Genomic DNA, 27,685 nt, shown 5'->3' on the forward strand with positions numbered 1-27,685 from the left:
GAATCAGCCCACAGTCTCCCAGAGGGTAGGAGGATCACACTGTGAATCTGTCACTGACACTGTATGGTTATGAGATCACTTGAATACAAAACCTGTTTGCACCCCTGTTTCTGTTTTCAACAGCCAAGAGAGGGTGAACCACCAGCTACTGCCTCCTCCTCTGGTGACATATCTGAGCCCTGGACACCACCTTAGTTCCCCTCTATTACTTGACATTGGGAAAACAAATTTTAAAAGCCTTAGCCCAGCATGGTGGCATATCCCTACCTTCTCAGTCCTAGGGAGACTGAGGCAGAAGGATCAGGATTTTAAAGCCAGCCTGGGTTTACAGTGAGACCTTGTCTCAAAAAAAAAAAAAAAATCCAGGCATGGTGGTGCATGCCTTTAATTCCAGCACTTGGAAGGCAGAGGTAGGTGGATCACCATGAGTTCAAGGCCACCCTGAGACTACATAGTGAGTTCCAGGACAGCCTGTGCTACAGTGAAACCCTACCTCGATAAACAAAAACAAAAACAAAACAAAATATTCCACTGGTTTCCCAACTGTCAACAGGGTAGATGGGAGAGACCCAGAGATGTCTCCAGCTTCACAACGTTTGCAAGCTCAAGTTTGCTGGCCTATCCTACCTTCTCAAGGAGGGAGCTACTGGTCAGAAAATAGGTCAGGATGGCCACCAGCTCCCGGATCCTCTCATCGTCCAAGGTCGTGAAGCATGGGACATGTCACAGAGGCTAAGAACCTTATGGTGGGGCCTGATGGGCTCTTGGTGATACTTGCTAAGACCCCACTGCAGAGGCAGGAAAGGGGCCCCCAGAAAGTGGTCTGGTTTTCTCCACTTGGAGGTGATTAGGTCTGCAGGGCACTAGCGGCTGTTTTCTGCAAACCCCATCCAGTCTTTACTGAAATGCCTCCAGATTCAGGAGGTTCACCCCCTGTACACCTCTTCCAATGGTGTCTGGGCCCCATCTGCTTAGATTCTCTTTCACCCAAGGGAAATTTGCCCCATAGTCCTTGTTTGGGAAGCAGATAGCCACAGTGACCAGTTCATGGGGACTTATGTTCCTAAGGGATCTCCAGCACCAAGTACCCTGGATCTTCATCCTACAGACATGGTGTCTCAGCCCCACCCGCATACGGTGGGAACCATAGGGACTGTGTTGTACCCTGGCCCTGGGATGCTAGGGGGCATTCCCTTGGGAGGAGACATTGGTTTGAGTGGCCTTGTGGTGTGGCAACCACTTTAAAGGGTCTGGGAAAGGCTCTAGATTGAGACAGATATTATGGTCTTGCAAACACCAGGCCAGTCATGGCGTTTGCGCTTGTGCGGTGGGCTCCAAGGCTTCCAAGGAGAGCAGGTGTCCTTTGAGGTGATGGGGGTTTGTCAGATGTCCTTTGAGGTGATAGGGGCTGTCAGATGACAGAGCAGGTGTCCTTTGAGGTGATGAGGGCTGTGAGATGATAGAGAAGGAGTGTTCAGGCCACTGCCCAGCCCATGGGCTGCTGGGCATCCAGGCTGATGGGCCACAGCTCACAGATGGGCAGACGCAACTCCAACCTGGGACAGGCAACAAGTGAGCAAAAGGTCTGCTGTGAGGCAACCCGAACAAGACAGGACAGCTATCCTGTGGCTGCGGAGGTCAGGAGGAAGAACAAAAGTCACCAAGGACCATGGGCCATGCCACAGACCTGGTCCTTTCCAGAACATGCTAACACTGCATCGTGTGGAAGAAAGACAATGTATTGAAGCAGCTGAAAAGGGCACGGGGTGTCCGAGTGGATGAAGAGCCTGGAACCTCGAAAGTGGACTCAGGGCAAAGTGGGATGAAATCCAGGGCCAGAGGGCATCTGAAAGAAGTTTCTTGTCATCTGGAATCTTCTCTCATGTCTATCAAGATGCTCCCATGACATCAGGACATGCTAAAGGGGAAGCACAGGCCACAACACAATCATTGTTCTAAAGCGTAAGATGTCCTCTTGTGTGTGTTTGTGTGTGTGTGTGTGTGTGTTGGGGCGGGCAGTGAAGAGTGACCTCATCTGGCCTTGGTGTCCCAGCACAGGTACCTGGGTATCAAGGCAGGGACAGGCTGCCCACCTGCCCGGTGAGCTCAGAAGGGGGTTTCCATTTTGGAACCTCAGTAGAAGAGGCCATGGGATGCCAGCCTTCAGAGTTCCTACCCACACACCTGCCCATTATCCTGTCCATCCACCCATCATATGTCTGTATATGTATGGGTGCACATGTGTGTGTGTGTGTGTGTGCGCACACGCTTGAGGTTGACATCAGGTGTGTTTCTCAGTTGCTCTCCACCTTAGTTATTGACACAGGGTCTCACTGAACCTGGGTGTCACCAATTATGCTACACTGTCTGGCCAGCCCCTCCCAGAGATGCTCCTGACTACTCCGGGGTCACAGATGCTGTCACTCTTAGGCCACGTATACATTCTTGTTCTCGTCCACTGTCCCCCACTGCAGGGTCTGGCTCTGTTGTCTGTCCTGTCTGCTGATGACTTTGCTCATGACAGCCACCCCCTCATGACTTTTGCCTGTGCTTGTGAATGCATCTCCAGAAAGCTTGGGTTGAGGAGATCTTTGCAGAGATCTTTTGACAGCTTGCCTCTGCTTCATGCTCTGGGGATGGACACTGACTTTACATGTTTTTGTTTGTTTGGTTTTTTGAGATAGGGTTTTGCTCTAAGCCCAGGCTGACCTGGAATTCACTATGTAGTCTCAGGGTGGCCTTGAACTTATAGTGGTCCTCCTACCTCTGATCCATGAGTGCTGGGATCAAAGGAGTACACCACCATCCCTGGAAGAAGAGTTTACACCATTTTTTTTTTTTCGAGGTAGGGTCTCACTCTGGTCCAGGCTGACCTGGAATTAACTCTGTAGTCTCAGGGTGGCCTTGAACTCATGGTGATCCTCCTACCTCTGCCTCCTGAGTGCTGGGATTAAAGGCGTGCGCCACCACGCCCGGCAGTTTACACCATTTTTGATGTTTATTTTTTAGTCTGGGTCCCTGGGTGTTAAGGCCTTCATCTTGGACATGTTACTAACATGTAAGAGTGTGGCATGTCTGATGCCAGTTTTGGCTCTTGTGTGGCTATTGGAATAATCTCCATCCCTCTGAACATCTTGACTGATAGGAGCTGACCTGGAGGACAGGGCAGGGGAGATGCTCAGGGGCAAAGCGCTAACCACACAGACATAATTACCTGAGCTCAGATCCCCAGCACCCACATAAAAATGCCAGGCATGGCCCCAGCACTGGGGAAGTGGTCTGGGGCTCCTTGGCTAGGGTAGATTAGCCTAATTGGTGAGCTCCAGGTTCAGAGAGAGACCCTGTGTCAAAGGACATGGATGTCATGCCTGAGGAAGACACTCAAGATGGTCTTCTGGGTTCCACTCACACCTGCACGTGTATGAACGTGCATATACGCATACAGACACACAGCATGAAAGTAAAAAAAAAAAAAAAAAAAAAGAACATTTCAAGAAAGGCACCCAGATGGCCCTGCATCACACCACCTCGTTTCCTGATCTTCTGTGACCTCAGCGGCCCTGCAGGAGAGGGAAGAAGTTTGGTGTTACTCGTCTATTTTGGGTGCTTGGGCATCCCCACCCGTTTGAGGTTCTGAACTCAGTCTTGGCTGTTTCACATGAATCTGGTACAACTCGGGCTGCAGCACAGCTGCTGCGTAACAAGCCCAAACAGCCGGGCGTGGTGGCGCACGCCTTTAATCCCAGCACTCGGGAGGCAGAGGTAGGAGGATTGCCATGAGTTCAAGGCCACCCTGAGACTACAGAGTTAATTCCAGGTCAGCCTGGACCAGAGTGAGACCCTACCTCGAAAAAACAAAAACAAAAACAACAACAACAACAAAACAAACAAGCCAGAACACAGGTATACGAGAAAACCAGCCAAGGCCCTCCACAGCTCAAAAATCCAACCAGTAAAGTTTGCTCAGGACTTGCCACACTCGTGGAGGCTCCCCTATGCCCCATTCTTACCCCCAGAATCCTCCAGGGACTAGCAGCCCTGGTGGTGTCATTTCTCCCCCATGGTCCCTGCACACTCACCTGTCTTCTGCCTCTACTGTCTCTGGCTTCTCTTCTGGCCTGGGAAGGACAAACTCTGGCTGAGGTCTTGTGCTACGGACAGACAGAACCAGGTGATAAGGGGATGCTCAGCTCCCAGGGGCCTCTCCGGCCTGGGCAGTCCAGAGATTTTTTGTTTTTTGTTTTTTTTTTGAGGTAGGGTCTCACTCTAGCCTAGGCTGACCTGGAATTCACTATGTAGTCTCAGGGTGGCCTCGAACTCACGGTGATCCTCCTACCTCTGCCTCCCAAGTGCTGGGATTAAAGGCGTGTGCCACCATGCCCAGCCAGAGATGGTTTTGTTGGGAGTGCTGGAAAGTGGGAATGGCCCAGGACAGGAGAGGAAGGACCTACAATGCTGAAAGTGGGCTGTGGGGAGGGAACCTGCCTGCCACGTTCATTCCTAAGCAGACCTGTGGAAGGTACAAACTGTGTCTCAGAGTGGAAGGGAGAGGTGGATAACACAGACCAGCAGACAGAGCCTGACATGGTGATATATGCTTGTGATCCCAGCACTCAGCAGGCTGAGGCAGGAGGATCACTGCAAATTCAAGACCAGCCTGGACTCTTGAGACCTTATCTCCATAACAAGCTCAAAATGGAGTAGTTACTATGTGGCTCAGTTACAGTAGGAATCATGAATGTTGCCCTGCTTTGCTTTTGGGGGAGGGAGGGCTTATGAAAGTACCCAAGAGATGGGTAAGTTCCATAAGTGGGAAAGGACAGAATAACCCTAAAATTCTGTATGCATGACAATGTTTATTCCAGGAAGGACAACAGGCCAGCCAGCTACCACAGGTCTGAGTGTCTGGCTCATGCTAACTGAAGAAGGACAGTTTGGTACTATGAGGGTGACTATCATGTTTGTCACTGAGGATGAATTCTGACGTTCCTTCTTTTTGCCCTGTTTCTTCACAATATACTCAGGTATGGGTTGGGAAGATGGCTCAGTGGTTAAAGACACTTGTTTGCAAAGCCTGCTAGTATAGGTTCAGTTCTCAAGGCACCCTCATTAACTGGATAGAAAAAAAAAATGGCCTAATGGCTGAAGAGATTGCTCAGTGGTTAAGGCACTTGCTTGCAAAGCCTGACAGCTTGGGCTCAATTCCCCATTACTCATGTGAAGCCAGATGCACAAAGTGGTGCATTGACTGGAGTTTGTTTGCAGTGGCAAGAGGCCCCGACATATCCATTCTCTTTCTTTCTCCCTTTTTCTCTTTATACTTGTAAACAAATGAATAGAAATATATTTAAATGATCTAAGTGTTGGGCATTGGTTTACAGTGGCAAGAAGCCTTGGCATGCCTATACACAAATGTATAAACAAATATGGAAATAAATAAAAGAAGATAAAAACACTAAGGTCTTTTACTTGCTTAATACTATACTGATATCCCATTTGGGGAGGTAGAGTTTGAACTGAGACAAGTCAAGAGCCCTCAACTGAAGGGAAGTCTCTTGAGCCATAGGGGAACATGCAATGATCACTGCCCAGTAGAAGCCACTGGACCACTACTCAAAGGATATACAACCTCACCCTACTTCCTCAAAGAGAAGACACAAACTCATCCCAAATTGGAGAACCCATCTCACACTGCTCCTCACAGAAGATACCAGATCTCACAATACTCCCTCACAGAGGAGACTCACCTCACACTGCTCCCTCACAGAGGAGATCACAACTTGCTATTCTCACTCCCAGAGGACATCCCACCTCACCCTGCTTCCTCACAGAGGACACCCAACCTCAACATGATCCCTCACATAGGAGACCCCACCTGATCATGGTTCTTTACAGAAGAGACCCAACCTCATCATGCTCCCTCACACAGGACGTCCCATCTCACCCTACACCCTCACAGAGGAGACCACACCTCACACTATTCACTCAGAGGAGATCCTACCTGACACTGTTCTTTCACAGAAGAGATACAACTTCATCATGCTCCCTCACAAAGGACGTCCCACTTCACCCTACTCCATCACACCTAGCCATTCTCACTCACAGAGGACATCCCACCTCACTTTGTTACTTCTCAAAGGAGACCCCACCACACCATGATCCACATAGAGGACATCCCATCTCAGTGTGCCCACTCACAGAGGACACTTCACCTCACCCTGCAACCTCACATAGGACATACCATCTCACCCTACTCCCTCACAGAGCCCACTCCACCTCACCCTGATCCCTCACAGAGTAGACCCCACCTCACACTGATCACTCAAAGAGGACATCCAGTCTCACCATCTTCCCTCCCAGAGGACATCCTACCTTGCCTTGCTCCCTCACAGAGCAGGCCCCAGGTCACACTGTTCCTTCACAAAGGAGACCCAACCTCACCCTGCTCACTCACAGACGGCATCCCACCTCACCTTGCTCTCTCACACAGGACATCTCACCTCACATAGCTCTCTCACATAGGAGGCTCCACCTCACACATATCCTTTACAGAAGAGACCCTCATCATGCTCCCTCACAGAGGACATCCCACCCCACCATGCTTCTTACATAGGAAATCCTACCTCACCTTGCTCTATCACAGAGTAGACCCCACATCACACTTATCACTGAAAGAGGAGACCCCAAATAACACTGCTCCCTCACAGAAGACATATCACCTCACCCTGCTGCCTCACAGAGGACAGAAGTGACCCCACCTCAAGTTCCCTCACAGAGGATATCCTACTGCACCCTACTTCCTCACAGAGCAGGCCCAAGGTCACAGTGTTCCTTCACAAACCGCACCCTGCTCACTCACAGACAGCATCCCACCTCACACAGCTCCCTCACAAAGGAGACCCCACCTCACACATCTTTACAGAAGAGACCCAACCTCACCCTGATCCCTCACAGATGTCATCTCACTTCACTCTGCTTCCCCAGAGACGACATCCCACTTCATCCTGCTCCTCACAGAGGTGACTGCATCTCACCTTGCTCCCTCACAGAGGACATTTGATTTCACCATGCTCTTTCTCACAGGCCATCCCCCCTCACCCTGCTCCCTCACAGAGGAGACCCCACCTCACACTGCTCCTTCACAGAAGAGACCCCATCTCATTATGCTTCCTCACAGAGGGATACCCCACTTCACCTTGCTCCCTCATAGAGGAGATCCCACCTCACCCTACTTCCTCACGCAGGATATCTCACCTCACTCTGCTCCCCCACCGATGATATCTCAGTTTACCCTGCTCCTCACATAGCAGTCCACACATCACCCTCGTGATGGTTAAGTTTGTGTCAACTTGATCTGCTTAGGAATTCACAGACATTCCTCATAAGGTCTCTGAGCTTGCTTCCAGTAAGAACTAAAGGAAGAATCCTTCCCCCAGAGTGGGCGGCCCCTCTCGGAGGCAGCTTTATCCAAAGAAGCTCTGGGAAGAAAAGTATCCTCTTCCCCTCCCACCTGGCTGCCTGTGCTGTCTGCTGCTTTCCAGTGTGGACTGAAGAGCAGCATCTCCCCAGAACACCCCCAGGCCTTCAGTGACAGATCACGACTGCCTGCCGAGGGATCCAGCCTTGTGGACTGAGCAGCTAGCTACCAGGTTCCTTGACTCTCAGGCCTGTAATCTGCTGTTGTTGGACTGCCATAAACTAATCCAGTAAATTCCCTTTTAATACAATTCATTCTATCGGTTCTGTTCCTCTAGAGAATCCTGACTAATACAACCCTGCTCCCTCACCGAGGAGCCCCCAACTCATACTGCTCCCTCACAGAGAAGGCCCCACCTCACACTCTTCCTTCACAAAGGAGATCCCACCTCACCCTGCTCCCTCACAGAGGACTTCCTACCTCACCCTGCTCCCTCACAGAGGACATCCCACCTCACCCTGCTTCCTCACAAAGGACATCCCACCTCACTCTGCTCCCTCACAGAGGAGACCCCACCTCACCCTGATCCCTCACAGAGGGGATCCTCCCTCCCATTACTCCTCACAAAAGCTATGCCCACACACCTCTCTCTCTTGGCTCTGAGTCTTTCCTCTTCATACCTGAAAGAAAGAAACAGGTGTTGTTCGTGGCTCTGCTGTTTCCTCTGTTGACATGCCTCCTGGGTAACCCTCAATAACCTGGGCCAGTCTTGTCCCCTTGATAGGCTACAGTGTTTGCCCATTTCGGTGCTGGTGAGTGGGCAGTGTTCTTCCATAGCAATGCCCTCCACACCTCTCCTGAGGCTCTCATGGGGTCCTGTCAGAATCTTTCTAAAGGGTGTAAGCATTTCAGCTTTGAGGGTCTGGTGATTTCTGTTGCAAAGGTGGAGGTCTGCTACTGTGGTGGAAAGGCAGTCATAGAAGATGGTAAATGAGTTAGAGTCACAGCATGCCAGTGAAACTTCACTCATAAAACAAGTAGAGGGCTGGGCTTAACAACCTCTGTCTTGCATTCAATGCTTCAGATCTGTTTATAGACCTCATACGTGCTTATTTTGCTCATCCCTGCTTTACGGGAAGTCTCACAGGTACTCTCAGTAGAACTACACCTGGTTAGTAGTGGCGTATTATGGGGCTGGGAGGTGGCTGAGCAGGTGAGCTTAGTGTGCAAGCCTGAGGGTGCAAGACTATCCAAGTTTGATTTGTAGCACCCTGGTAAAAAGCTGGGCATGGCCAGCCCCCCGCCCCGATTCTAGGCCTGTGGAGGGCAAAGACTGGAGAATCATGGAGCTTGCTGACTACAAACAGCTGCTCCACATTTAGTGAGGGACCCCATCTCAAGGAAACACACAGAGGAGCAATGGAGGACACTCGAGGCACGTGCATCAGCACACGATGTGCATATGCCATACACATCACACAGCTTACCTCATAAATCTACACAAGTGCCAGAAAGAAAGAAAGAAAGGAAGAAAGAAAGAAGGAAGGAAAGAAAGGAAGACAGAAAGAAAGAGCAAAGAAAGAAAGGGCTGGAGAGAGGGCTGAGCAGTTAAAGGCACTTGATCACAAAGCCTGTCAACCTGGTTTGATTCCCCAGGACCCATGCAAAGCCAGACGCATAAAGTGACACATGCATCTGGAGTTCATTTGCAGCATCAGGAGGCCCTGGTGCACCCATTCTTTCTCTTTCCGTGTTCTTCTTTCTGTCTCTCATAAATAAATAAATTCATTAAAATACAATAAATGAAGACTAAACCCTTAAAAAAAAAGAAAGCAGGGCTGGAGAGATGGCTTAGCGGTTAAGCGCTTGCCTGTGAAGCCTAAGGACCTCGGTTCGAGGCTCAATTCCACAGGACCCACGTTACCCAGATGCACAAGGGGCGCACGTGTCTGGAGTTCATCTGCAGTGGCTGGAGGCCCTGGCTCACCCATCCTCTCTTTCTTCTCTGTCTGCCTCTTTCTCTCTGTCTGTCACTCTCAAATAAGTAAATAAAAAACAAAAAAAAAAAAAAAAAAGAAAGCAAGAAAAAGAGAACAGTCACACCTGAGGACACCTGTGCTCCATAATATAAATCAGACAGGTGGCACACTGCAGGACCCCACCTCCAGGAGGTCCCTGGAGTCCTCAGAAGTGGGATGGTGGTGTGTGTAGGGGGGTCGTTCACGTTGAACAGGGGAGAGCTTCAGTGTGGGGGAAGAAAGCATTCTGGAGGTGGATGGCAGGGATGGTGACAGTCGTGTGACCAAGCTTCCTGCTCTGGGCTGTGTGCTGAGCATGGTGACATGGTGACGGATCTGTCACAGTGGGAAGGAGCAGGCTAAGGAGATGTTCTACCGCAGGAAGCAATGGCGTGAGGACCATGTAGTCACTGGGTGAAAACCCCCAGACACACAGCTCTCACCCCACCCTGGGCTCTAGCTGTAGGTGCCTGGGGTTTAGTTTACCCTCCCCCCATGATTCCTGGGGCTGTAACCGTGTTGACACTTACTGCAGGACACAGTCAGGGATCTGCACGTGTTCCATGGGGATAAGATGCCCCAGCTCCTCCAGGCTGTGCACGTACTGGATCTTACTGATGAACTTGACGCTGATGGAAAGACAGAAGGGGGATGCATCACCACAAAGAACCTTGGCTGCACTTTGATGACCTCACTAAGCTGCCCAGGCTGGCCTCAAACTCTCGCCCCTCTTACCCTAACCTCCTGAGTGTTGAGACAAGAGGCCTGCGACACCACACTGGCTTGTCTGGATATTGGGTTCAAGGGTTATGGCATCAAATGCAAAGAGAGACCCTTGATGAAGATAGAATATACAGAGGATGTCCTCTTGGAAAGAGACAGTGAATGAGACAAACAGGTGACAGCCAGGGATTGAAAATGACTGACACTTTTTCTTGGAATGTCATGCAGTGGTCACTGTGTAACGGGAGGGATGACATCTCAAGTTCACAAGTATTTTCTCTAAGTGACTTTATATTATTTGTTTATTTATTTATTTTTGGTTTTTTTGAGGTAGGGTCTCACTCTAGCCCAGGCTGACATGGAATTCACTTTGTAGTCTTAGGCTGGCCTTGAACTCCTAGCAATCCTCCTACCTCTGCCTCCCAAGTGCTGGGATTAAAGGCATGTGCCACCACACCTGGCAACTATTTTCTAAATTATATGTTAGAGATCAGGGCCATGACTTTTTTTTTCCCCACATATAACTAGAATGAAGTGTTGTTTTGGAGTCTGGCATACATTGTAACAAATTTTTTTTTTTTTTTGGTTTTTCGAGGTAGGGTCTCACTCTGGTCCAGGCTGACCTGGAATTAATTCTGTAGTCTCAGGGTGGCCTTGAACTCAAGGTGATCCTCCTACCTCTGCCTCCCGAGTGCTGGGATTAAAGGCGTGCGCCACCACGCCCGGCTCAACAAACTATTTTTTTAATTTAAGTTTTATTTATTTATTAGAGAGAGAGAGAGAGAGAGAGAAAGAGGGAGAGGCAGACAGACACAGAGAGAGAGAGTGACAGAAAGAATGGGTGAACCAGGACTTCTAGCCACTGCAAATGAACTCTAGACAAATGCACCACCTTGCAAGTCAGGCTTTACATGGGTACTGGAGAATTGAACCTGGGTCCTTAGGCTTCACAGGCAAATGCCTTAACCACTAAGTCGTCTCTCCAGCCCTGCAACAAACTTTTGTTTAAAAAATAGCAAAGCCAGGCATGGTGGTGCACGCTTTTAATCCCAGCACTTGGGAGGCAAAGGTAGGAGGATTGCTGTGAGTTAGAGGTCACCCTGAGACTACATGGTGAATTCTAGGTCAGCCTGAAATGGCGTGAAACACTACCTTGAAAAACAAAAACAAACAAAAAAGCAATTATCCACAGGCACGTGCTCATCATGGGTTTTTTGAGATTATTTTCTGGTATTATGACTCAGCTAAAAGATCTTGGACTATGGGGATGTATGATCATCATTAGAATTGATAAAAACAATGGAGACTTTTAAAGTTGGATGAATGCATTGCATTTTACATCATGTATGGTTATCAGTTTATGGGGTAGGGGCAGAATGTGGTGGTTTGATTCAGGTGTCCCCCATCAACTTAGGTGTTCTGAATGCTAGGTTCCCAGCTGATGAAGATTTGGAAATCAATACCTCCAGTAGGCAGTGTATTATTGGGAGCGGGCTTATGGTTGTTATAGCCAGCTCCCCCTTCCTAGTGTTTGGCACACTCTCCTGTTCCTGTTGTCCACCTTATATTGGCCAGGAGTGATGTCCATGTTATTATTTCCCCCTGCCCTCATCAAGCTTCTCCTTGAGTCTGTAAGCCAAAATAAATCTTTTTTTTTTTTTTTTGCCCATAAGATGCTCTTGGTCGGGTGATTTCTGCCAGCAATGCAAGCCTGACTGCAACACTCACCATTAGCATAATTTCTCATTAAGCAAATACTACACGCACACAATACGCATAATATCTGAACAAAGGATGATCATTTGCATGCCGTGCAAATGAGCCAAAGTAATGTGCACAATAAATTATTTAATAAGACCTGTGAGAGTACTTAAAGTCTTCTCAAAAATACAATGTGATGTTGGGTGTGGCATCCCAATACTTTGGAGGCTGAGGTAGGCGGATTGCTGCCAGCAGCCTGATCCATCTTGTGGGACCCTGTCTCAAAACATATGTAGGGGTGCAGTGGAGGCGTGCCTGCAAGGTATAGCTCACCATCAGTCCCTAATAGAACATAAAGGTAAAGGGTCTGTATTGAACTCAGTAGTTGTGAACTCAGCAGAACTCAGAGCTCCAGTGGCACAACTTGTTAGTGTGGTCGTTCTGTGAAGCCAGCGGAAGTGAACTCACACTGCCACCGATCAGAGACAGCAGCCTCATCCTGTCTCTCTGGATCTGTTTCTGGAGAGTTTACATGGTGTGGTGACGTCAGCCTCACACACCCCAAGGAAGCAGCCAGCTGTGGAGCCAGGGTGAGCTGTGAACTCTCAAGAGTATCCTGACTGATGAGCAACTGAGTTCACCGGAGTTGGCTTTAAAATATTATTTATTTATTTAAGGGAGAAAGAGAAAGGGAGAGTGAGAGTGAGTGGGTATGCCAGGGCCTCTAACCAGTGTAAAGGAACTCCAGACACATGAGCTCCATTGTACATCTGGCTTTACCTGGGTACTGGGGAATCGAACCTGATAGGCTTTGCAGGAAAGCACCTCTCTCCCATACTTACTGAAATATTGGAGATGGAATTAAGCACTTTAACCCTCAGGCAGGAGCTCTGCCGCTGACTGTGCCTCCAGCCCTCACTGTGGGCTCTAGGTTGTCACTCTACCTCTGACCACGCCCCCAGCCCTCACTGTGGGTTCTAGGCTGTCACTCTACCTCTGACCACGCCCCCAGCCCTCACTGTGGGTTCTAGGCTGTCACTCTACCTCTGACCACGCCCCCAGCCTCACTGTGGGCTCTAGGCTGTCACTCTACCACTTGCCACACCCTCAACCACTGTGTATGTATACTGTCTATGTATACTGGTTTATAATGTACAGTTATAGGCAGAGTTTCCTCACTCAAAATGATTGGGACAAGTATTGCAGCAGATTTCTGATTTTTTGAATATTTGTATATAAAATAAGATACTTAAGGGGTGTGGTGGCACATGCCTGTAACCCTGGCAGTTGGGAGGTAGAGGCAAGAAAATGGCAAGTTTTAGGCCAGCCTGGGTGACATGGTGAGACCTTCTCTAAGCTCCAACTAATGAGGAAGTAATGAAATAAAGAAATGAACAGGAGATGCTGTGGCAGCATCTGGATTGGGGTGTGGCTTGGGACCAGGATGGGGATCAGGACCTGGTAAGTATGCATGTGTTAAGCCCATGGGAGGCAGTGGGGCACTGAACCAGAGAAGCTGAAGCACCTGTAAACACACGCGTGCATGCCGCAGACACCTCTTGCGCCTCACCTGATGAAGGGCCGGGAGATGGCCAGTACTGTGCGGATGAACCAGGAGGGGTGAACGATGATCAGTGACTTCAGGTTCTTCCGAAGCCTGTGAGGGGAGAGGCAGAGGAAGGTGGGCAGCCTGGCAGGGTAGCCTTAGGGTTAGAGACCATCATTCCCTTCCCCCTAACATGAAGGGCAGGAACAGAGACGGACACATGTGAATATCTATCTTCACCCACCGTCCCTCATGAGGCTCTAGGTGCTTGACAAATCCTTACACCCATCTGGGAGTCCTGGGTCTGAGGGACCCATGGGACTCACACCCCATGGGTCCCTCAGACCCCATGATGGGTTGTGCAAAGATTAACCCTCTATGATGCACAGCAAGTGTACCAAGTGAGCAGAACTGAGGCATCTGACACTATATTGTCATCATCTCATGCTCAAAGAAGGACCAGCATATCCTCAGCCTCATCCACTGGCCACCTGCCAGGAAGCACTGGTGTGGTTTTAGGCCATCCTAAGGCTGTTCACAAACCCCAGCAGCAGACAAGCAAGGGTCCAGTAACACATGAACAGACATAATGCTGTGCAGCCACATGCCAGAGTATTCCTCAGACATGACACCTGCTCCAACACAGATGGCCTTTGAGGACATGATGCTTAGTGACATACACAGAAGGACACCCACAGCAGGATCTCCTCCCAAGAGGTTCCCAGAGTCATCAGACACAAGATGCTCAGAGGCATCTGGGGTAATTCTCCCTCAAGGCCTCATCTCTGCCCACCTTGGTGCTGGACTTCTGCCTCCTGTTACCTGTGAGAATCACTGTTGGCTGTTTGTTTACACTTCCCCAGTTGTGTGGTTTAGGATCATTATTGTTTTTTGTTTGTTTATTTTTATTTATTTATTTGAGAGCAACAGACAGAGAAAGCAGCAGATAGATAGATAGATAGATAGATAGATAGATAGATAGATAGATAGATAGATAGAGAATGGGCGTACCAGGGCCTCCAGCCACTGCAAACGAACTCCAGGCACGTGCACCCCCTTGCGCATCTGGCTAACGTGGGTCTTGAGGAATTGAACCTCAAACTGGGGCCCTTAGGCTTCACAGGCAAGTACTTAACCACTAAGCCATCTGTGCAGCCCAATTTATTATTTTTAAGTATTTTTATTTATTTACTTGAGAGTGACAGTGAGAGAGAGAGACAGAGAGACAGAGGGAGAGAGAATGGGCGTACCAGGGCCACCAGCCATTGCAAATGAACTCAAGATACATGCGCCACCTTGTGCATCTGGCTTATGTGGGTACTATGGAATTGAGCCTCCAACGGGGGTCCTTAAGTTTCTTAGGCAAGCACTTAACTGTGAAGCCATCTCTCCAGCCCGGTTTAGGATTATTGTTTTGCTGTACAAATCCTAAGATCTATGACAGAGGCTGGGCCACAGCTCAGTGGGCCAAGCACTTGTCATGCAAATGTCAGGGTCCAAGTTCATATCCCCAGCACCCACATAAATTGTCAGTGTGGTGAATATGCGCCAGAGAAATGGAGACAGGTGGATCTCTGGGTCTCACTGGCCAGTTGCTCTACCCTAATTAGTTAGCTCCAGGCCAATAAAAGACCCTGTTCCAAGACAAGATATATGTGGCCTGAGGAACAACTTTCAAGGTTGTCATCTGGCCTCTGAAGGCACGCGCGCGTGCGCACACACCCACACCCACACACACACACACACAAACACACAGGCACATATATAGTAACACACACACATGCATAAAAATACAAGTTCTCTTGCTTTCTCTGTGTGAATTTCCTGTCCCCAAACCCATCAAGATCACTCCCCACCTGGCTCTCACCTCCTGTCAATCATCTGATAACACTTCCGCAGCCAGCCGATGCCAGGCATCCTCCGCCGTGGTGTGGCACCGTTGAGGTACACGATCATGTAGTCCTCAGCCACGAGCAATTCCAGACTGCTAATGACATACCTGGTTGGAGACACAGAAGATAGGGACCCAGTGGGGCGGCACCTAGTATCAGGACCCCTGCTTTTTTTTTTTTTTTGTTTGTTTGTTTTTCGAGGTAGTGTCTCACTCTAGCCCTGGACCCTGTCTTTTTTTTTTTTTTTTTTTGGCTTTTCAAGGTAGGGTCTCACTCTAGCCCAGGCTAATCTGGAATTCACTATGTAGTCTCAGGGTGGCCTTGAACTCATTCTGATCCTCCTACCTCTGCCTCCTGAATGCTGGGATTAAAGGTGTGTGCCACCACGCCCAGATTTTTTTTTTTTTTTTGAGACAGAGAGAAAAAGAGAGGCAGAGGGAGAGAGAGAGAGAGAGAATGGGCATGCCAGGACCTTCAGTCTGCTGCAAACAAACTCCAGATGATGCACCCTCTTGTATGCATGTACAACATTGTGTGCTTATATCACTGTGTGTACACTGGCTTATGTGGCACCTGGAGATTTGAACATGAGTTCTTAGGCTTTGTAGGCTAAGCTTAACGGCTAAGCCATCTCTCCAGCCCAAGACCTTGTCTTGAAAAAGCAAAAAAAAAAAAGGGCTGAAAGGATGGCTTAGTGGTTAAGGCACTTGCTTGCAAAGCCAAACAACCCAGTTTCAATTCCTCAGAACCCACGTAAGCCAGATGCACAAGGTGGTGGCACATGCATCTGGAGTTCATTTGCAGTGGTTGGAAGCCCTGGCACACCCATTCTCTCTATCTCTGTGTGTGTGTGTCTCAAATAAATAAATAAATAATATTTTTTTAAAAATCTGGGCATGGTGGTGCATGCCTTTAATTCCAGCACTTGGGAGGCAGAGGGAAAGGGTCACAATGAGTTTGAAGCCACTCTGAGACTACATAGTGAATTCCAGGTCAGTCTGGGCCAGAGTGAGTCCCGACCTAAAAGAAAAAAAGAAAGCTGGAAAATTGCTTAGCAGTTAAGGCACTTGCCCGCAAAGCCAAAGGACCCAGATTCAATTTCCCTGTATCCATGTAAGCCAGATGCACAAGGCGGTGCATGCTTCTGGAGTTCATTTGCAGCGGCTGGAGGCCCTGGCATTTCCACTCTCTCTTATAAATAAATAAAAATAAAGTATTTTTTATTTATTTTATTTTATGGGCACACCAGGACCTTTAGCCACTGCAAATGAACTCCAGACACATGCACCACCATGTGCATCTGGCTTATGTGGGTCCCGAGGAATCGAACTTGGGTCCTTTGGCTTTGCAGGCAAGTACCCATGTAAGCCAGATGCACAAGGTGGCATATATGTCTGGAGTTCATTTGCCATGACTGGAGGCCCTGGCACGCCTATTCTCTCTCCCTCTCCCTCCCCCCGCCCATATATATATGCACATACTGTCTATCTCTCTCTCTAATAATTAAATAAATAAAATGTTAAAAAAGGATAGAATTAAAAAAATAAAAAACTGATTTTATGTATTTATCTTTGGTGGGTGTGTGCACATGTGCAAAGGCCCAAGGAAGACGGCAAGTGCCCTCTAGTGCTTGTCCGTCTCATGTCTCTGAGAGTCACTTACTGATCCTGGAGCTTCCTTGTTCTTTGATAGTCAGGGACGGCAGTCCCAGGGATCCTCTCGTCTCTGCCCCCCTGGGGCTAGGGTCACAGGCCTCAGCAGCCAGACATGGTGCTGGGATCTAATTCAGGGCCTCATGCTTGTGTAGCAAGCACTCTTACCCACTGAACATCTCCCCAGCCCCTGTATGGCGTTTTTCCTCCAGGCACAACAGAACTGATGCAGTGATAGCCAGGTTGAGGGTCAGTCATGATAATGAGCTATTATTGACACTCCTAGTAGATGGAGGAGTGTGGGGGGGTGTCACAGGACCCTCGCCTGGAATTCCAGTGACTGTTCCCTCCTGCCTTCCCCAGCTGCAAGTGATCCTGGGAGAAGCTAGATCATACAGGAGGTGGAAGGTTAACTGGAAGAGGGACTCCACGCACAGCTTCCATGAGGTCGCTGTCCAGGACGTGGTGGGACTCCAGCGACGCAGCTGGCCTTGAGTCATTGACGTTCCTATAAGCAACCCTTCGCCTGTGCCCTGTAAGTGACCCCAATACTTGATGGGTCACCAAAATCGGATTTTGGTGGAATTGTTACTTTGTGGTCTGAGCCCTATCGGGGTGAATAGATGTATGTTTGCATCGCCCTGGAGTAAAATGTTTCAAGTAACAGCCAAGCAGTAATTACATGCTCAGCGCAACTGGTTTGTATGTATGTTTCATTTAACACCTCCGGAGGCCACCTGAGGGAGCGTCAGCCCAACCACCGCAGCCAGAACTGGGGTGAGGCTGTCATGACACTTCTGTGGAGTGAGGAACCTGGGCCCCACCCTGCTCCAAGTCACATACAGCGCAAGTTTCTAGATGGGGAGATGATGTGGGGGAAAGGACTCCAAATAGAGACTGGGGGAGGATCCTGGGTGACAGACATTGCTTGGCAGGAATCAAGCGATGTGGAGTGACTAGATTAGAATTAGAAAGAGGAGAGGAGAGAGAAAGAGATGAATGTGTCAGAGGGAGGGGTCAACAACAGGGTCTCTCCCTGCTGTGTGGATATCGAGCCAGGGCATTCCCTGCAGTGAGGATCCTGGACTCTGCTGGGAGCTGAGCAGCATCCTGGCCTCCACCCAAGAGACTAAGCAGCCTAGATGACATGTTAGCAAACTCTGCCAATCTTTCTCATTGGGTCCAGCTTCACTGCCAAGCTCTACCATGTGAGATTGAAACCCTTAGTCCAGCTGAGGGGCAGTTCTGGTGAAGCCCCTACCTAGAATCCACATTGAGGGCTGGGGGCATGGTCAGCAGTAAAGTGATAGCCTAGAACCCTCAGTGGGGGCTGGGTGTATGGTCAGAAGTACAGTGAGGGCTGGAGAGATGGCTTAGCGGTTAAGTGCTTGCCTGTAAAGCCTAAGGACCCTGGTTTGAGGCTCGATTCCCCAGGACCCACATTAGCCAGATGCACAAAGGGGTGCATGCCTCAGAGTTCGTTTGCTGTGGCTGGAGGCCCTGGCATGCCCATTCTCTCTCTCTCTCTCTCTGCCTCTTCCTCTCTCTGTCTGTCGCTCTCAAATAAATAAATAAAAATAAACAAACAAAAAAATTAAAAAAAGAAGTAGAGTGACAGCCTAGAACCCACAGGGAGGGCTGGGGGCGTGGTCAGTTGTAAAAAGCTGCCTAGCGTGCAGGAAGGTTCTGGCTTAGTTCCCTGGCTCTAAGCCTCTACCATTATCCATCAGGTGCTACCTATATATCTGTAGATGTATTTTGTTGTTGTTGTTTTTTGAAAGTTTTCTGAGGCAGGGTCTTGACTGTTAACCAGGCAAGTCTGGAGCATATGGCCTCCTGCCTCAGCCTCCTACCACTGGGTGTCTCTGGTAGTGGTGTGCCTCAGGTCAGGTGTCTGCAGCCACTATTTTCTAGGCCAGAGCCTTAGGGAAGTCCCCACAGTGACTCCTGGGGTTCAGCTCCACCGATACTGCCCCGATCTGCCCACAGTGCCCACAGTGCCCACAGTGACATGGACTTACAGGAAGAGATTCTCCATGACGTAGTGATAATCAGGTGAACTGCTGTCTGGGAGGAAGCAGGCAGCGAAGACGATGATGGCATTGAGACCTTCACCATAGTAGCCTGGGGAGAAGTGGCATGAATGTCACAATGTCCAAGTCCTCCTCTGGTTCTGGACTGCTCCACGGACTATGTTAAGCCCACCCTGTCTCCAGCCATCCCTGTCCCTGTACACACACACACACATGCACGCACGTGTGCGACAGCTCTGCATCCAGCATTCTGACATGGGGGACCAGCCACACCCCCATTAGTCTGTACCTTGGTGAGGGGGGAATCAACCACCACAACCACCCACAGTGTCCTCAACCTGTCCACCCCCTTCAAGCAAGATGTGAGTTTAGGGATGGAGAGATGGCTTAGCGGTTAAGCGCTTGCCTGTGAAGCCTAAGGACCCCGGTTTGAGGCTCGGTTCCCCAGGTCCCACGTTAGTCAGATGCACAAGGGGCGCATGCATTTGGAGTTCATTTACAGAGGCTGGAAGCCCTGGCGCGCCCATTCCCTCTCTCTCCCTCTATCTGTCTTTCTTTCTGTGTCTGTCACTCTCAAATAAATAAATTAAAAAAAATTTTTTTTGGGCTGGAGAGATGGCTTAGCGGTTAAGTGCTTGCCTGTGAAGCCTAAGGACCCCGGTTCGCGGCTCAGTTCCCCAGGTCCCACATTAGCCAGATGCACAAGGGGGCGCATGCGTCTGGAGTTTGTTTGCAGAGGCTGGAAGCCCTGGCGCGCCCATTCTCTCTCTCTCCCTCTATCTGTCTCTCTGTGTCTGTCGCTCTCAAATAAATAAATAAAAATTAAAAAAAAATTTTTTTTAAAAGATGTGAGTTTAATATGCCCCCAGGTCAAAAGAAGAGCTCAGGGCTGGGGAAGTGGCTCAGTGGTTAAAAAACCACACAGGTGGGCTGGAGAGATGGCTTAGCGGTTAAGCGCTTGCCTGTGAAGCCCAAGGACCCTGGTTCGGGGCTCGGTTCCCCAGGTCCCACGTTAGCCAGATGCACAAGGGGGTGCACGTGTCTGGAGTTCGTTTGCAGAGGCTGGAAGCCCTGGTGCGCCCATTCTCTCTCTCTCCCTCTATCTGTCTTTCTCTCTGTGTCTGTCGCTTTCAAATAAATAAATTAAAAAAAAAACACCACACAGGTAAAGTGTCTGAAATTTGTTTACAGCAGCAAGAGCGAGCACACATGTGCACACCTTCCCCCACCCCCCACACAAAGAAGCCATTATAGTGGCTCACACCTTTAATCCCAGCACTCGGGAGGCAAAGGTAGGAGGATTGCTGTGAAATCGGGGCCAGCCTGGAACTATGGAGAGAGTTTCAGGTCAGCTTGGGCTACAGCAAGACCCTACCTTGAAAATAACATAGACATAAAGAAGGGCCTATGGTCAGAGAGGAGCTTTGAACGGACCAGTTGCCAGGGTCTGGGAAAAGTGGGAAGAGGACTTTGGAGGGTTGTGTTCACCTCCACGGGCGACACCTTCACACACAGTCGGATTGTGTATGTGCTCACCTCCGTGTGTGACCACCTTCATGTATGGTCGGATCATGTGCAGGTCTATGCGATGTTCCTGGTCTCCAATGATCACTGTCCGCCACAGACGACCATTGGCAGCACTGCCGTCTTCTGTTGCTCCATCCCCAAAGAGATCTGCACTATCTCCTGGCATGTTCTTGGCAGTGGCCACGGGAGTGTCATCTGTGAGCAGCCAAGCAGAAGAGGTTCCTGAGTCTGGATATCATGTCTGTCATGGCTGTTTCTCAAACCCAAGTCCTTCCCTCGCCCACCCGCTCTGCTCCTCCATTTTCTTTCTCTGTCTGAATTGCTACCTCTCCACGACTGCACTCCAGCCAGCAATTACCCTGATGGCTACAGCCCTTTGTCAGCTCCAACCCAGCTATTTTGCTCTTGTTTTTGCTTTTGAGACAGTGTTTCACTCTCTGGAGTGGAATCAAGCATATGATCTTTCTGCCTCTGCTTCCTCAGTGCTGGGATTGTAAATGATTTTCACAGAGCTCTTTGGAAAGGGCCGGGCGGGGACTCAGTTGCTGGAGCGCTGGCCTGGCGTGCATGAGGCCCTGGGTTCCAACCCCAATGTCACAATCCAGGTGTGGTGGATCATGCCTGTCATCCCAGCACTCAGAGAGTAGAGGTAGGATCAGGAGTCCAAGGGCACCCTTGGCTACATAGGGAGTTTGAGAACAGCATTAGCTACACCAGACTCTTTGAATTTTATTAAACTTCAAACAATTATTTAGTTATGAGAGAGAGAGAGACAGAAAAGGAGAGAGAAAGAGGGGAAAAGGGAGAGAATGGGCACATCAGGGTCTCCAGCCATTGCCAATGAACTCCAGATGCATGTACCACCTTGTGCATCTGGTTTATGTAGGTTCTTGGGAATTGAACTTGGGTCCTTAGGCTTTGGAGGCAAATACCTAAACCCCTTAGCAATCTCCCCAGCCCTTATTAAACTTTTTTTTTTTTTTTTGAGGTAAAGTCTCACTCTAGCCCAGGCTGACCTGGAATTCACTATGTAGTCTCAGGGTAGCCTCAAACTCAAGGCAATCCTCCTACTTCTGCCTCCTGAGTACTGGTATGAAGGAAATGCACCACCGCGCCCAGCTATTAAACTTTATTTATTGACAAGTTCCATAAATATAAACAATATACCATGATCATAATCCCCTCCCTCCACCTTCCCTTTTTCCCTCCCAAATCCCCTCTCCAGTGAATTTCTTCTTCCTTCCAACTAATCTCTCTTTTATTTTGATGCCATGAGACACTTAAAAAAATAAAAAATGGTGACACATGCCTTTAATCCCCACACTCAGGAGGCAGTGGTAGGAGGATTGCTGTGAGTTCAAGGCCACCCTAAGAATAGGGAGTGAATTCCAGGTCAGCCTGGGCTAGAGTGACACCCTACCTCGAAAAACCAAAACAATTAAAATAAAAATAAAGGGCTGGAGGGATGGCTTAGCGGTTAAGGCATTTGTCTGCAAAGTCAAAGCACCCAGGTTCGATTCCCCAGGACCCATGTCAGCCAGATGCACAAAGGGGTGCATGCATCTGGTATTCATCTGTGGTGGCTGGAGGAACTGGCGTGCCCATTCTCTCTCTCTCTTCCTCTTTCTCTGCCACATAAATCAATAAAAATAAATAAGATATTTTAAAAACTAAAAATAAGTAAAATTACAAAGCCCCCATGCCATGACCCTGGTCCTGGGTCTCTGTCCTTCAGCACTGCTTGGCGACAGTGTGTTCTGTGAGGTGTCCTGGCCCTGTAGGCGCTGCTGCTATCTGCATTGACGGGGTCACAGCACTCACTCAAGGCACAGCATGGGAACAGGTAGGGGATGTGGGCAGCTGTAAGCTGGGCCTTACCCTCCCATTCCAGCTCGTTGCCATTCCCCAGGAACTCGAGTGAGTCGGTCTCATCGGGGGTCTCGATGTCATCAACATTGATGTCCAGGTCATCAGGGGTGTCCAGGAAGTCATCAGACAACAGGGAACCCTCACTTTGATCTAGAGAAATGTTGATCTCGGGAGCCACCAGCGTCTTCCTCTTCCTATGGGCTCCACTGAAGTTCAAGGTGGTGGGAGGGGCTGAGGGAAAAAAAGAAAAATCCTTCTCTCAGCTGAGACTGACCATGGGTTTCTGATGCTTCCACCTCCAACTCCTGTGTGCTGGGATAAGAGACGTGCAGTGGCCACCATGCCCAGTTTCTGTGGTGCTGGGGATAAACCCAGGGCCTTGGAACACATGAGACAAACACCTACCCACTGAGCTCCTTTAAGGTGAGCTCTATCTCCTGCGTGGTCCCCAGGGTTAAGGCAGTCCCTGTCCCCTCCGTGGTCCCCAGAGTTAAGTCAGTCTGGGAACAAGCTGATCAGCGCTTGGCCCTGCAGAGGTCACCTGGGAGAAAAGGCAGCCATCGGCCCCAAAGTGATGTCTGTAAAGGAGGCAGGGTTATGGTGTCAGGGCCCAGATGCCTAGTTCCTTCTGTGGTACAGAGGGCCAGTGAGGTCCAGAGGAGGCGACACACCAGGCAGCCAGGCAGGAGGTGCCTATGGCGCATGTCTATTATGGAGCAACCAGCTGCTCTCCCGTCCGGATCTGAGATGGCTCCGTGAGAAATAATTTCTGCATGGATTGAAAGCCAAAAGCCTACAGGGAAGCTACTACTGTTGCTTGGCTAAATGGACACTCTGTGCCCTTCATTTGTCATGTCAATACTTATTATGTTCATACCCATAGATTAGTGCTGCTCTCGCCTCTGGTCAGAGAAGATTCTTTTTTTTTTTTTTTAATTATTTATTTATTTATTTGAGAGCGACAGACACAGAGAGAAAGACAGATAGAGGGAGAGAGAGAGAATGGGCGCGCCAGGGCTTCCAGCCTCTGCAAACGAACTCCAGACGCGTGCGCCCCCTTGTGCATCTGGCTAACGTGGGACCTGGGGAACCGAGCCTCGAACCGGGGTCCTTAGGCTTCACAGGCAAGCGCTTAACTGCTAAGCCATCTCTCCAGCCCCAGAGAAGATTCTTTTTGCAGTTGGTGATCACTATTAGGACTCCAAACTTGCCAACATGCAGAAAGTGACTGCTGGGTGCTCAGCACTAAATGGCACATCTGCATCACCCCCTCCAAGCTCAGAGAGCATCACAGAAGAGGGGGCAGAGTATCGTAAAGAGTCAAAGGAAGAGGAGGGCTGTGGAGTGCTGTCTTCCAGATGTGACATGGCTGTCACATTCATGCACTCACAGCAGCTGCGGTGACCTTCGCAAGACTGGACCTGTCAACCCTCCACCACGGACAGAGGAAGGACTCATGGGCCCTATCCCTTCTTGAGGGAGGCATTTTCTTCACTGAAGTAGCCACTGGTAGCTGCTCATGCACCAGTAAGTAATCCCCAACAAGCGCCCTGCAAGCCACTCTAATTTAACTCAACAGGCCACAGAAAAGATACAAAAAAAGAAGGGGATCTAGTTGGGAAGAAAATAAGGTCCAGTGGGAGGGGAATAAGAGAGGGAGGGGGTAATATGATCATCATATATGTATGAATTGTCAAATAAAAGAAAATTAAAATTTATAAAAGTTCAAAGTCAGGTGTGGTGGCGCATGTCTTTAATCCCAGCACTCGGGGGGCAGAGGTAGGAATTGTGAGTTCAAAGCCACCCTGAGACTCCATAGTATATTCCAGGTCAGCCTGAGCTAGAGTGAGACCCTACCTTGAAAAACAAAAAAACAAACAAACAAAATCCATTCCTAGTACTGCAAAATAATACATTAATTGAAAAAAAAACTTGAGCAGGAGAGATGGCTTAGCGGTGAAGGCATTTGCCTGCAAAGCCAAAGGATCCTGGCTCAATTCTCCTGGACCCACATAAGCCAGATGCACAAGGGGGCACATGCATCTGGAGTTCGTTTCCAGTGGCTGAAGGCCCTGGCATGCCCATTCTCTCCCTCTCCCTGTTTCTCTCTCTGCCTCTTTCTCTGTATCAAATAAATAAATAAATAAAAATATATTTTTTAAAAAAGAAAATAACTGTAGGACTTACTAGACATACTTAGGGAGACTCATGTGACTAGAGGCAGAGATGGGGGTCATGTTCACACCAGCCAAGGCACCATGATCTTCAAGCTCCTGGGGTGGATGCTCTTTTACTTACTTATTTACTTATTTTTATTTTATTTTATTTATTTATTTGAGAGCGACAGAGAGAGAGAGAGAGAGAGAGAGAGAAAGAGGGAGAGAGCGCGCGCGCGCCAGGGCTTCCAGCCACTGCAAACGAACTCCAGACGCGTGCGCCCCCTTGTGCATCTGGCTAACGTGGGACCTGGGGAACCGAGCCTCGAACTGGGGTCCTTAGGCTTCACAGGCAAGCGCTTAACCACTAAGCCATCTCTCCAGCCCTTACTTACTTATTTACTTATTACTTGAGAGACAGAAAGAGGGAGAGAATGGGCATACCAGGGCCTCCTGCCACTGCTAATGAACTCCAGACACATGCACCACTTTGTGCATTTGGATTTATGTGTGCACTGGGGAATCAAACCCAGGCTGTCAGGCTTTGCAAGCAAGTGCCTTTAACCACTGAGACATCTCTCCAGCCCATTTTACTTGTTTTTGAGGTAGGGTCTCACTCTAGCCTAGGCTCACCTGGAATTCACTCTGTAGTTCCAGGCTGGCCTTGAACTCACAGTGATCCTCCTACCTCTGCCTCCAGAGTGATGGGTCTAAATGCGTGAGCCACCACACCTTTTTTGAGGTAGGGTTTCACTATACCTCAGGCTGACCTGGAATTCACTATGTCGTCCCAGGGTGGCCTCAAACTCACTGTGATCCTCTTACATCTGCCTCCTGAGTGTTGGGATTAAAGGCGTGTGCCACTACACCAGGTTCTACTTTCTTTAATTTTTATTTTAAAGGGTATCATCTTACTAAATTGCCCAGGTTGGCCTTGAACTCACTCTGTATACTAGGTTGGCCTCTAACTTGTGGCAATCCTCCTGCCTTAGCCTTCCAAATGCTAGGATAACAAGCCTGAACCACACATCCAGCTACACACAGGAATTGTGAGGCACAAAATTGCAGTGGTAGCACTCTGTCTCTCCAAATGTGAAGTCTCCCAAGCAGTCTGGCTGGCAGAAGTGCCCTTGGCTATGCTGACTTCTGTCCTGGCACCCTCTGGCTATGGTACGCACACTGCTCCTTCCCTCTTTGGGAACCTCACTACTGGAATTCAGTCCATGAAGAACTGGAGGTATGGAGACACACAGAAACCAGCTTAAGGACACACAGCCAAACATGGTGCCATCTTCAGGATGATGTTCTCAATTTCCCCTGCAGGCCTCAGAGCACAGTGCTTTCCCTCAACGTCCCGCCATTCTGAACCATGGAGGGCAGGCTCTCAATTCACGCAGACGTGTAAACTTACAGGATGCATCCTCTACCTCGCCAGCCAGCAACTCCATCCCTGTCTCTTCTGGGATTGGCCTGTGGAATAGGCAGGAACAGGAGTCCATAGTACAGCCAGAGGAACACAGTGAGCCAGGCAGGTCCCGTTAAGTGCATTAGAGAAAGAGACAAGAGCAACAAGATGCATTAAGTTCAGGGTAATCATGAACATGGATAGATTTATCCTTTGGTTGAGAAAATGAACCATCTGCATCAAAACTTTTTCAGATGAGCTATACTCCCAGCCCTCACTGTAGGTTCTAGGCTGTCACTCTACCTCTGACCACGCCCCCAGCCCTCACTGTGGGTTCTAGGCTGTCTCTCTACCTCTGACCACGCCCCCAGCCCTCACTGTGGGTTCTAAGCTGTCACTCTACCTCTGACCACGCCCCCAGCCCTCACTGTGGGTTCTAGGCTGTCACTCTACCTCTGACCACGCCCCCAGCCCTCACTGTGGGTTCTAGGCTGTCACTCTACCACTGACCACGCCCCCAGCCCTCACTGTGGGTTCTAGGCTGTCACTCTACCTCTGACCACGCCCCCAACCCTCACTGTGGGTTCTAGACTGTCACTCTACCTCTGACCACGCCCCTAGCCCTCACTGTGGGTTCTAGGCTGTCACTCTACCACTGACCACGCCCCCAGCCCTCACTGTGGGTTCTAGGCTGTCACTCTACCTCTGACCACGCCCCCAGCCCTCACTGTGGGTTCTAGGCTGTCACTCTACCTCTGACCACGCCCCCAGCCCTCACTGTGGGTTCCAGGCTGTCACTCTACCTCTGACCACGCCCCCAGCCCTCACTGTGGGTTCCAGGCTGTCACTCTACCTCTGACCACGCCCCCAGCCCTCACTGGGGGTTCCAGGCTGTCACTCTACCACTGACCACGCCCCCAGCCCTCACTGGGGGTTCCAGGCTGTCACTCTACCTCTGACCACGCCCCCAGCCCTCACTGTGGGTTCCAGGCTGTCACTCTACCTCTGACCACGCCCCCAGCCCTCACTGGGGGTTCCAGGCTGTCACTCTACCTCTGACCACGCCCCCAGCCCTCACTGGGGGTTCCAGGCTGTCACTCTACCTCTGACCACGCCCCCAGCCCTCACTGGGGGTTCCAGGCTGTCACTCTACCTCTGACCACGCCCCCAGCCCTCACTGTGGGTTCTAGGCTGTCACTCTACCTCTGACCACGCCCCCAGCCCTCACTGTGGGTTCTAGGCTGTCACTCTACCTCTGACCACACCCCCAGCCCTCACTGTGGGTTCTAGGCTGTCTCCCTACCTCTGACCACGCCCCCAGCCCTCACTGTGGGTTCTAGGCTGTCACTCTACCTCTGACCACGCCCCCAGCCCTCACTGTGGGTCCTAGGCTGTCACTCTACCTCTGACCACGCCCCCAGCCCTCACTGTGGGTTCTAGGCTGTCTCTCTACCTCTGACCACACCCCCAGCCCTCACTGTGGGTTCTAGGCTGTCTCTCTACCTCTGACCACGCCCCCAGCCCTCACTGTGGGTTCTAGGCTGTCTCTCTACCTCTGACCACGCCCCCAGCCCTCACTGTGGGTTCTAGGCTGTCACTCTACCTCCGACCACACCCCAGCCCTCACTGTGGGTTCTAGGCTGTCACTCTACCTCTGACCACGCCCCCAGCCCTCACTGTGGGTCCTAGGCTGTCACTCTACCTCTGACCACGCCCCCAGCCCTCACTGGGGGTTCCAGGCTGTCA

At 50.0% G+C, this 27,685-nt stretch overlaps 1 protein-coding gene across 3 annotated transcripts in view; it reads right to left on the bottom strand.

Moving 5' to 3' along the window:
- Positions 1–1,723: 1,723 nt before the first annotated feature.
- Positions 1,724–27,685, bottom strand: part of Atcay (ATCAY kinesin light chain interacting caytaxin) — a 37,901-nt gene continuing 11,939 nt past the window's right edge. For 2 of the 3 annotated variants that reach the window (XM_045135019.1, XM_045135018.1), the window contains exons 3-13: positions 25,946–26,004; positions 22,388–22,609; positions 20,519–20,704; positions 18,971–19,073; positions 15,273–15,404; positions 13,430–13,516; positions 9,966–10,064; positions 8,062–8,097; positions 4,080–4,151; positions 3,504–3,560; positions 1,724–1,918 (exon numbers count right to left, since the gene is read on the bottom strand). In XM_045135019.1, coding sequence (XP_044990954.1) covers positions 1,909–1,918; positions 3,504–3,560; positions 4,080–4,151; positions 8,062–8,097; positions 9,966–10,064; positions 13,430–13,516; positions 15,273–15,404; positions 18,971–19,073; positions 20,519–20,704; positions 22,388–22,609; positions 25,946–26,004 — 1,063 coding nt within the window. In that variant the 3' untranslated portion in view covers positions 1,724–1,908. The remainder of the gene's footprint in view (positions 1,919–3,503; positions 3,561–4,079; positions 4,152–8,061; positions 8,098–9,965; positions 10,065–13,429; positions 13,517–15,272; positions 15,405–18,970; positions 19,074–20,518; positions 20,705–22,387; positions 22,610–25,945; positions 26,005–27,685) is intronic. The other variant, XM_045135020.1, reaches the window with a different exon arrangement.

Source organism: Jaculus jaculus, chromosome 15 (assembly GCF_020740685.1).
Source record: "Jaculus jaculus isolate mJacJac1 chromosome 15, mJacJac1.mat.Y.cur, whole genome shotgun sequence".
In the NCBI taxonomy this organism is placed as follows: Eukaryota; Metazoa; Chordata; class Mammalia; order Rodentia; family Dipodidae; genus Jaculus; species Jaculus jaculus.